Raw genomic sequence first — 11,616 nt, forward strand, 5'->3', positions numbered from 1 at the left:
TATATTCCCCTGTATGGTATAAGGAGTCCTAGAAGACTCCTTTAAAGTTTCTTAAAGATGTGAGCAATAATAATAACAATGTATTATGGCACATGGCCTGCATAAAAGAAGAAAAATAGAACGATTACACAAATTACAAAATATCAAAATAGATGCATTATATTCTAACATTATCTATCTATCTATCTATCTATCTATCTATCTATCTATACATACATACACACACATGCACATATATACATACAGTACATACATACATACATACATACATACAGTGGACCCTTGTTATCCGCTGGGGTTTGGTTCCAAGATCCCCATGGATAACAAAATCCATGGATGCTCAAGTCCCATGAAATATAATGATAAAATGCAAAATGTCGTCCCTTAGAAAAAATGGAAAATAAAGGTTTGATATTTGAAATTTGTACTTTTTTTTTTGAACAAGTTCAAACTGTGGATTCTTGAATCCGTGTGTAAAAAATCGGTGTGTAAGAAGGGCCGACTGTGTGTGTGTATCAGTGATGGTGAACCTATGGCACGCGTGCCAGAGGTGGCACTCAGAGCCCTCTCTGTGGGCACATGTGCCGTCGTCCCAGCACAGAGTTTGCCAGAGTTTGTTACTAGAAAGCCAGAGGGACACGGCACTTTGAATATTATTATTATTATTATTATTATTATTATATGCAATAAATAAGTGGGTTTTGGGTTGCAGTTTGGGCACTCGGCCGCTAAAAGGTTCACCATCACTGGGGTGTGTGTGTGTGTGTGTGTAGCTAAAAAAAACCAAACCTTACACCTAATAACCATCTCAAAAGGATTAGCATTATAAAAGCTTTAGAGCGATCAGAGTCTGCTTGCGAATATCTCAAAAAAAATGATATAATAGTTTACATAGGATGGCTCTGCTTTGGTATTTGGTAGAAAACAACAACAACAATAATAATAATTTGTTTTATTTATATACCGCTATTACAAAGATCATAGCGGTGAACAGCAAGTAAAATAATTAGCAAGTAAGCTAATTTGCCCCCAACAGTCTGGGTACTCATTTTAGCTCCCTCCTCGGAAGGATGCAAGCCTGAGTCAAGCTTGGGCCCTTTTGCTGGTCTTGAACTCGCAACCTTGTGGTTTTGAGTACTGTAAATGGCTGCAGTACAGGCATTTAACCACTGTGCCACCAGGGCTCCAATAAGATGATGTCCCATGTTAGCCAGTCTCAATAATGGCATTATTACATAAGCATTACTGCATCTGTTTTAAAGAAAATTTTATGACAGGTAATTGCAACGGCAAAGAATTTGGCAACTTTAACAGTTACCTGTTCCTTGCAGCCTGAAAGAAGGTAGTCTATATAAAATTTCACTGGGCAGAAGTTGCAATAGTGGAAATATGTATAAAGCATGAGTTTCTATATAAACGGAGCAACAGAAAAGGAAATGACCATTTACATCTTAAAGATGTAAACACGTCTACCCCTCTATATGATATAAGGAACTTTATGGTTTCCAAATCCTTCACCATTTTAGTTGCCCTCCTTACTTCCCTTGATCTAGACACTATACTTCTATTGATGCAGCCTAGAATTGCATTTGCCTTTTTAGCTGGTGCATCACACTGTTGTCTCATTTTCAACTTGTGGTCTACCAGGAATCCCTTTCATACGTAGACTTCTTAAGTGGGGTGACCTCCACCCTGTAGTTTGTACCCTAGAACTATGAGTTGTAATGAAAATAAAGACATAGCCGTGTTAGTCTATAGAATCAGTACGTAGAGAGATCTTGTAGCACCTTTGAGACTCACTGAAAGAAAGAAACTGGCAGCATGTGCTTAATGCATCTGAAGAAGTAGACTGGAGTCTATGAAAGCTCATGCTGCGGAGTGAGTCTCAAAGATGCTACAGGATCTCTTTGCATACAGCGATCTCTGTGAAACTAATGTAATGAGGTTACTTTTTAAAACTGCATTCACAAGCTCTGGGCACCAAGGGCACCAAGTGGGCGCTGCGTCTGACTCCCAAAGCCACGGTGCCCTGGCAATCTTTCCGCCCCTGTGGCACTTAGGCTACTAATTCCACCTCCATCTGGCTAAGCGTGTCTAATCCCCAGAGCCAGGCATCGAAGGAGCTGCTCTTGCTAACCATGGCCTAAGAAAACCTCTCTGGTTTCCTTTTTGGTAGGCTGACTGTGCGTAACGTTTTAAACAGGACAGTACCTTCCCTCATATTTCCAGACCGTCCCGTTTTAATATAAATGTCAACTTTCTCCTGTTTTCAAGAGAGAAAAAAATTATTGCAAAAAATGTTTTAATGCCCCTTTTTTAAAAAGTTCGTGGCCAGGACCCCCCCCCCCCCCCGGATACCAAAAATCTATGGATGCTCAAGTCCGATTAAATACAGTGGCATAGTCAAATGGTGCCCCTCATACAAAATGGCAAAATCAAGGTTTGCACTTTGGAATTGATATATGTTTAAATATATATTCAAGCCGTGGATGCTTGAATCCATGGATAAAAGACCCGTGGATATGGAGGGCTGAGTGTAATTGTGTCATGGACTGTGAGAAGCTGTAGGATCAGGTGTTGAAAAACCGAAATTTGCGGCGTAAGGTTCCTTCGTCGGAGAAATATTTATGGCACGGCCGTGGTAAAATCCAGCCCCCGATCTACCTACACTTTTGTAGGAGTTCTGTCACTGAAGAATGTGCAGAGAGATCTTGTAGCCCCTTTGAGACTTTTAGGAGTCGCTAGCAAGATTCCGCGCGAAAATGGCATTTAAACTAGATTTAACCCAAAGAAAACCTGGAAACGCTCAAAGTTTATCACAAGATGTAGCAGTTAACGGGAAACAACACAAAGTTAATCCGAACACAAAGCAAAGAAAACCGGCAGCTTTTTACTTTTGGAACGATCCGAACGTGGAAAAGCTGCCGGTTTTCTCTGCTTTGCATTCAGATTAATGTCGCGTTATTTCACTTGGGCAGTTCCCCTAGTCTGATAAACAAACCGGATTTACAAGTTTGGTTTAAATTCGAATGTACAGTTGGCCCTTCTTATACACCGATTTTTATACAGATTCAAGCATCCACGGTTTGAAAATGTTCCATAAAAAGTATACATTTCAAATATCAAACTTTGATTTTCCATTTCTTATAAGGGACACCATTTTGCGATGTCATTATGTTTAATGGGACTTGAGCATCCATGGATTTTGTTATCCACGGATGGGGGATCTTGGAACCAAACCCCAGCGGATAACAAGGATCTGCTGTACTTTAAATCATGTTTAAGTCCCGTTTTCCTGTGGGATCTCGCCTAGTGTGATAAAACTCTAAGAGAAATGAAGAAGTTGGCAGTGAGCTTTCGTAGACTTGAATCTACTTCCTTAGACGCATTCAGTCATGGTGAGATCAATATATATTCACGTAATAAAACTTTGGCCATCGTCTTGCTTTTTCGTAATGATGGAATACGACACAATCCCGTCCCGTTTTCGCCGTCCCAATGTCTCGTTTTTGTCCCAAGACAATATGGTCGGCCTATTCTTTGGGGTCCTTACCTTCAGCCCAGGGTGCAGGGGAACCCCAGCGGGGAGGCAATAGGACCAAATCGGATCGGGATTGCAGCTTTTCCAGTTCTACCTGGCACCTGTAAGGCAGGAAGGAATAATGCAGGAGAAAGCCCAGGAGCCAGCGATGCCACATAGGTGGCTTTAGTGTCACCCTTAATTCCCAGAATCCCCAATACCAGTCACAGATGTCATATTACAACTCTTGATACCTTCAAGAAAGCTGTGAAGACAGATCTCTTCCAGACGGCATTCCCAGATTGATAACAATGGTTGCTTTATTCATCCCACAATGCCTCATTTTAATGAGGGTTAATTTTAGATTGATCTTAGCAATTTAACTGTATTTGATGATGTTTTGTTGTTTTATAATTCGGGGTTAGGGGATTATGTTTAATCAATGTTATTGTTGTACAATGGGACCTTGTTATCCACTGGGGTTTGGTTTCAGGATCCCCCGTGGATAACCAAATCCGTGGATGCTCAAGTCCCATTAAATATAACGGCAGATCCAAATGGTGTCCCTTATATAAAATGGAAAATCAAGGTTTGCTATTTGGAATTTATACCTTTTTGAAATATTTTCAAGCCGTAGATGCTTGAATCCATGGATAACAAATCCGTGGATAAGGAGGGCTGACTATATTTTATGACTGTTACCCGCCTTGATCCTTTGGGGAGAGGTGGGCTATAAATAAATAAATAAATAAATAATTATCCTGTGGTTGGAATCCATTGCTCCGAGTCCTATTCTCTGGAGCATGCTTGCTCCATTCTCAATACACCGTCCTTTCATATATTTAAAGAGGTCTATCCTATCACCTTTTAAACTTCTCCACGCTAAACATATCCAGTTCCCTAAATCTCTCCTCATAGGGCTTTATGGTTCTCAACTATACAGTGGTACCCCGGGATACGAATTGATCGCGTTACGAAATTTCCGGGATACGAAAAAGTTAGATTGGAAAAAACTGTTCCGGGATATGATGTTTTTTTCGGGTTACGAAATTCAAACGCAAAGCGCGGCTAGCGGCTTTCCAGCGCTAACGGAAAGCCTTTTCGGGTTGCGAAATGTATCGGGTTACGAACGGAGCGGCGGAACGAATTAATTTCGTAACCCGAGGTAGCACTGTATTCTGAACTGCTGTATTATCACATGAAGGAGTTCAGGAGTTTATCCCATGAATATCCTGGGAAAATGGCATCATTACACACAACGATTTCACACGATGTCGCCCAAAACCCACCATCAAAGTGGTCGCTGAAAAACATTGACACGTACTTTCAAGACTTCGGCGACAATGCATTTCCAACAGCACTTTATTTGCGCAATTGTGTGTGATAATCATTCGCACAATTACTCACCATTTCTGCATCATTTTGCAGGATGCGTTAAATGCACTTAAATCTCTCTTTAATGCTGAAATTAGCCACAGTGTGATAAACTCCTAATAAAGAATTATGGTTTCCAGACCCTCCACCATTTTGGTCACCCTCCTCTGGACAGCCAGTTTCTCAACATCCTTCTTGAAATTGTGGTGCTCAGAACTGGACACAATATTATTCCAAGTGAAGCCTGACCAAAGCAGAATAGAGTGGCACTATGCCTTCCCTCCATCTAGACACTATACTTCCATTGATGCAGCCTAGAATTGCATTGGCCTTTTTAGCTGCCGCATGACACTGTTGACTCATGTTCAACTTGTGGTCTACTAGGTCTCCTAGATCCCTTTCACATGGACTGTTTTGACGCCAGTATCCCCCATCCCTATATCTGTGCATTTCATGGAGATATCTCCAACCTGCGCAACTCTTCTTCAACTTCCGCTTGGCATCGGGTTGCTTGAGTGAGCTGAGCCTTCAGGCAACTCAGTTGGGCATCTTTGGCTTGCAGCTCCTGCGCCAAGCGTTGGCGCACACGCTCCATCTGCTCACAAGTCTCCGCCAAGCTGCGATTCTCTTGGGAGAGAAGAGCCCACGAAGCCTTCTCCTCCTCATGCTGCAAGGGACAACAGAAGAAGAACTCCTTGGAAATGAAGTACAGGGGCCCCTCCACATTCAATGGGGTTAGGGGCAAAGAATCCCATGGATGTGGAAGGAAAATGCAAATTTTAAAAAGCACTGTTCTTATTACCTAAGCGCACACCTTTCTAGGAATCTCCAGGTTCTCTGGTGCAAATCTACGGTCAACATCTGCCAAGCATTGATCCTAGAATCACGCTGGAGGAACTACAAATGCGTTTTCCCTATGAACTTTGCCAGCATAACTCTATGGTCAATCTCTGGCAGAGCTGTGCTGGAGGGCCTAGAGAGGACATATTCATCGAAACCGCAAATAACCGAATCCGCAAAAGTCAATGACGCAAATGTAGAGGGCCAACTATTGTTGCATGGCCTGATAAGGGACAGTACTAGCATCCAAATATCATGTGTCCATAAAACATGAAATCCAACACCCAGATGTCCCGACAAACCAGGGTGACCTGGTGTCCTCCTTTTCCAGGACCTGCCCTACATTTCAATCTTCTCTGCAGGAAGAATTCCATAATCTCTTCCATTTTGAGCATGATGAAGAAGTGCATTGAATAACACATTCACTGTTCCCCTTTGAGAAATGCTTCTACTTGGCAGCCTGTCCTTGTTGCAAATAGGCAGAGAGGATGGATCCTTCTCAAGCTCTTTATTATTACAGTATTATTATTATTATTATTATTATTATTATTAATGTTCGGCAATTGGCTGCTTGAAGACCCAACGCAATTGTTAAAAAGATGTCCCACTTAGTTGGGTTTTTTTTAGTACTGTACACCGGACAAATTAAAGGAATAATTTAAATGTAGATTCAGTCCAGGGTTTGTTGCTAGGAAAGTCCAGTTTTAAGCTTTTGTCTTGCTCAGAGTTCTATAAGTATATTGCAAGTCAACAAGGCATTTTAACAAAGTGATGTTCATCAGAAATAAAACATAACTGAGTACATAATACATATTTATATTGCATATGCAATGAATAAATATAGACTAAACTGCCTGGTTATTTTGCTGGCGCTTGTGTCAAGATTACAGTGCATTTCTAAAACATTATGATCTATTTACTCAGTTATTAAAATTATTGTAATTCAGGAGGAGGAGAAAAAAGAGGCTCAATGATTGGTTTTTTTTTTAATTAAAAATTCGCATTTCAAAATGTTTAATTTTTTTTAATTTAAATGTATAAAAATTCTTTTAAAATTTTAAAGAACATGACGTTTGACCAAATCTACACCACTTTAACCACATGGAACTATGTATACGTAAATACTTTAAGGCTGTGCACATGATATTGCAATGGAAAGGTATACAGTAATTTCAATTTTGCTTGTTGGTGGTGTTACAACTCTTGCCATTGCGTTCAGTGACACATGGGAATTACGAATTGCATTAGTGCAAAAACAACAACATTGCTACGGATTCTATATGGTGTGGTATGGGAGACCAATGGTGACACCATGAGTGACACCATGAGTTACCGCACCCTTGTGACGCCACTGCCCCTTAAACATGCTCAAATGGAGGGCATTTTGGAGTCCTCTTGGACAGAAGGTGGGACACTATAGTGTCTAGATCAAGGGAAGTAATAGTGCCACTGTATTCTGCTTTGGTCCTACTTGGAGCCCTTGATGCCGAGAGCTTGGAAATGTAGTTTTAAAATTAATTTAATTACAGTTATTGTTAGGTACCCAAATATAGATAGGATGGGGGACACTCGGCTTAAGGAGACAACATGTGAAAGGGATCTAGGAGTCCTAGTAGACTACAAGTTGAAAATGAGTCAACTCTGTGGTGCGGCAGCTAAAAAGGCAAATGCGATTCTAGGCTGCATAAATAGAAGTATAGTGTCTAGATCAAGGGAGGCATTGGTCAGGCCTCACTTGGAATAATCCTGTGTCCAGTTCTGGGCACCACAATTCAAAAAGGATGATGAAAAGCTGGAATGTGTCCAGAGGAGGGTGACTAAAATGGTGAAAGGTCTGGAAACCATGAAGCCCTATGAGGAGAGACTTAGGGAGCTGGATATGTTTAGCCAGCAGAAGAGATGGTCAAGAGGTTGACATGATAGCCCTGTTTAACAGTTTGAAAGGATATCACATTGAGGAGAAAGCAAGCTTGTTTTCTGCTGCCCCAGAGAACAGAATCCAGAGCAATGGATGCATGCTACAGGAAAAGAGATTCCATCTCAGCATTAGGAAGAACTTCCTGAGAGTAAGGGCTGTTTGACAGTAGAAAACACTCCATTGGAGAGTGGTGGAGTCTCCTTCTTTGGAGGCCTTTAAACAGAGGCTGGGAGTGCTTTGATTGTGAGTTCCTGCATGGCAGGGGTTGGACTGGATGGCCCTTGGGGTCTCTTCCAACTCTATGTTTCTATAATTCTAGTCTCTTTTTTGGAGGTCTTTAAGCAGAGGTTGGATGGCCATCTGTCATAGGGGATGCTTTGACAGAGAGTTCCTGCATGGCAGAATGGGGCTGGCCTGGATAGCCCTTGAGGGTCTCTTCCAACTCTAGGATTCCATGATTTTATGATTCTATGCTCAAAACAGAGGACATTGTGGGATCCTCCTGGTCAGAAGCTTGACATGCCAAAGAGGACACTTGGCCACCCTGAGCCTGAGCCATGATTCCCATCTCCCTCTGCCGCCATTACCTTCAGCCGCTGCTTGTGCATCACAGCCTCCAGCGTGTCCAGTTGCACCTGCTTCTGTTGGCGCTCCTTTTGCAAGCGCTCCAGCCTGTGCTCCACTTCGGCGATGGCCCTCAAGGCTTGGGCCGGCAAGCCCACCTTCCATTCCTCACCTGGCCAACTCATGCTGCCGGTCAAGGGGGACCTGGCTGGACCTTTGGTTGAACCAGACCGGATGGGTGCAGAAAGGCCTTTTCCTCTTCACTCCCCTCCAGCCTCCAAGGACAGATTGCTGGGATTAAAAAGGCAGCCAGGGCTTATAGTGGCGTCACACGGCAGATCTGCTAGGATCCTTCCGTCCCACGGAAGCGGCAGATGGGGTTAGCAATGGGTCGGCTGACCGGCACCAAAAGAGCCGTAACATCACATTGTCACACTTCTCAGTCTGCCTAGGGATTTCTAGATTTCAGGGGAAGGAGGCTAAACTTTGAACCCTTGCTAAAAATCATTAGACAGAATTAGAACCCAAGTCAAAGCACATTTTCCCACACACCTTTCCATCTTTTAATGCCTTGTACTGTGGGCCCTTGGTCTCCACTGGAGTTTGGTTCCTCCCATGGATACCAAAATCCATGCATGTTCAAGTCCCATTAAATACAATGGCATAGTAAAATGGCATCCCTCTATAAAGTGGTAAAATCAAGGTTTGCTCTTGGGACTATACAGTGGGTTCTTGGTATCTGCTAGGGTTTGGTTCCAGGATCCAAAAATCCCTGGATGGCCAAATCCCATCTAATACAATGGCACTGCAAAATGAACTCCCCTATTTAAAATGGCAAAATCAGCTTGCATTTTAGAAGCTTTGGTATTTTTGGAATATTTGCAAACCGCGGGTGCTTGAATCCTTGGATACAGAGGGCCAACTGTATCTGTAATGTTTTTGTGACACCTTAAAATCTAGAGATCTAGGATTCGTGTTGCAAATGTATTGCAAACTGACATACAGTACATGGCTGTTTGTTGTCTGTTCAGTTTCTTCTTGCATTCTCAAGCACAGTGCATTCTTAGGAAAAGTTGACCATTTTTTCTGGGGGATGGAGAATGAAATCTCAAACTAATAAGTGAAGGCACCAAATAAGTTATTTTTTAAACCGATGGGAATTAGCATACACTCAGAAGGCCCAGACTTTTCTTCCATTAAGAAAAAAGGCCCAAATTTGAATCATAAAGTTGCAACAGGCCCCACTCTTTGTCTATCAGGGCAGAGCTTCTGAACAGAAGCAGCCTCTACCCCAAGAATCATTGTGGCCACATCTGCACTGCAAAAATAATCCAGTTTGACACTGCTTTAACTGCCATGGCTCAAGGCTATGAAATTTCTGCAAAATGTAGTTTTGTAAAACATTTAGCCTTCTCCACCAGAGCGCTCTTGTGCCACTACAAACTACAAATTCCATAACATTGAGCCATGACAGTCAAAGAGGTGTCAACCTGGATTATTTCTGCAGTGTGGATGTAGCCTGTGACTATCTTTGAAAGCCGATAATAAATTGTTTGGCAATATCCTTGAGTTTGACCCTGTTTGCCTGCGTGGAGGCCATTGGGGCTCCATGTCCATCAACAGGAATTATGAGCAGAAGAGCCTTTGCATCCGCACTGCAGGAATAATCCAGTTTGACATCCCTTGAACTGCCATGGCTCAATGCTATGGAATTCTTGGAACTGCCATTTGTTATGGCACCAGAGGCCTCTGAGAGAGGTGACTTAGGGCCCGAATAGACAGGTCAAAATAAAGCTGCTTCGGGTCACTTTGGAGGTAGGCTGTTTAAATGACGCATGTGTCCTAAGAGGTCAGAAACCACGCCAAAACCATGCTCCAGTTCTAAGGACTAGAGTGCAGCTTCGGCGCAGCTTCTGGCCTCTTAAGATGTGTGAGTTGTTTAAACAGCATACCTCCAAAGTGACCCAAAGCAGCTTTATTTTGGCCTGTCTGTTCAGGCCCTAAATATCTCACAAACTAGTTTCCAGAATACCATAGCATTGAACCATAGCAATTAAAGCAGCATGAAACTGGATTATTTCTGTGCTGGCCTTTGATCACAATAAATTATTGATTAATAAGTTAATTTGACAAGGAACACCTTCCTTATATTATTCCCTACATAGACTGACATTCTGGATTAATCTTTTGTCAGCTCACATGCACTGCACCTTTTCACTGTAAAATCACTGCCATACATTTCCTGCTGGAAAGGTCCAGCAGCTTTGATTTTAAATACTGGAGTCCCCAAGCCATAGCGAAATGGTGGATCCTAACCTGGTGAAGGAATAGGACCAACTGGAATTTGTCATCCCATAATAAATGATGTCATTTTCCGTCCTAAAAAAAAATCACAGGGATTGCAGAGATATCAGAAGTCATTGGCAACATTCAAGTAACTGGCCATTCATTACGGCAGTGGACCCCAGATTTTGGTCCTCCAGATGTTTTGGACCGCAGCTCCCAGAAGTCCCAGCCAACTTGGCCAACAATCAGGGAGCTGAGGTCCAAAACATCTGAAGAACTAAATCTTGAGAACCACTGCATTATGTTGGGAGGAAGGTGGGATATAAGAAAATAAGATAATAATAATAATTATGGGTTAAGTATCCCTTATCCAGAATTCCAAAATACAATACTCCAACATTGTCAACATGGATGGCTGAGATAGTGGCATGTTTGTTTTCTGATGGTTCAGTGTACACATGCTTTACTTCATGCACATTGCACAAGATTAAAAATATTATGTATAAATTTACATTCAGGCTATACGTATAAGGTGTCCAGGAAACATACATGAATTTCATATTTAGACTTGGGTCTCATCTTCAAGATAATGTATATGCAAATATTCCAAAGTCCAAAACACCAGTGTCCAAGCATTTTGGATAAGGGCTACTCAACCCATATATATATAAACAGACTTTTCTAACATGGGACCCTCCAGATCTGCTGGTTTTAAACTATCGCTATCTAGGGATAATGGGAAATGAAGTCCCAACGCATCTGGAGGGCATGCAGTTGGGGAGAAAACAGTAGACTCAAATGTGATATTCGAATCTTTAATTTCGAATTATTCCCACAATGACTATCAAACTGCAGCCAAAGAGGGAAGCCAGACTCATCACTTTGAGTTTATGGAGATGTTGAAAGTTAATGCAGAAGCAGTCAATCGCTGTTGTGTTCATTTAAGAAGGAAAAGAGCTGAGGAAACATTTTCTGGAGACCTCATCATGTTTGAATATCAACAAAGCTTTCTCAGATTAAAAACAATAAAGCCTTTGCTTTCAGAGTGCAGCCAAATAAAAAAAGAACCCAGCTAGTTAAAGTCAATGAGTTATTAAGATAGATTCTAACATAA

The 11,616-nt window shown here is 41.9% G+C and overlaps 1 protein-coding gene across 2 annotated transcripts in view; it reads right to left on the bottom strand.

Moving 5' to 3' along the window:
* The window catches only part of LOC121915105 (centromere protein F-like), a 23,979-nt gene extending 15,097 nt beyond the window's left edge, over positions 1 to 8,882 (bottom strand). For both annotated transcript variants that reach the window (XM_042438963.1, XM_042438964.1), the window contains exons 1-3: positions 8,240 to 8,882; positions 5,365 to 5,561; positions 3,554 to 3,642 (exon numbers count right to left, since the gene is read on the bottom strand). In XM_042438963.1, coding sequence (XP_042294897.1) covers positions 3,554 to 3,642; positions 5,365 to 5,561; positions 8,240 to 8,401 — 448 coding nt within the window. In that variant the 5' untranslated portion in view covers positions 8,402 to 8,882. The remainder of the gene's footprint in view (positions 1 to 3,553; positions 3,643 to 5,364; positions 5,562 to 8,239) is intronic.
* Positions 8,883 to 11,616: the final 2,734 nt, after the last annotated feature.

This window comes from Sceloporus undulatus, chromosome 9 (assembly GCF_019175285.1).
Source record: "Sceloporus undulatus isolate JIND9_A2432 ecotype Alabama chromosome 9, SceUnd_v1.1, whole genome shotgun sequence".
Classification (NCBI taxonomy): Eukaryota; Metazoa; Chordata; class Lepidosauria; order Squamata; family Phrynosomatidae; genus Sceloporus; species Sceloporus undulatus.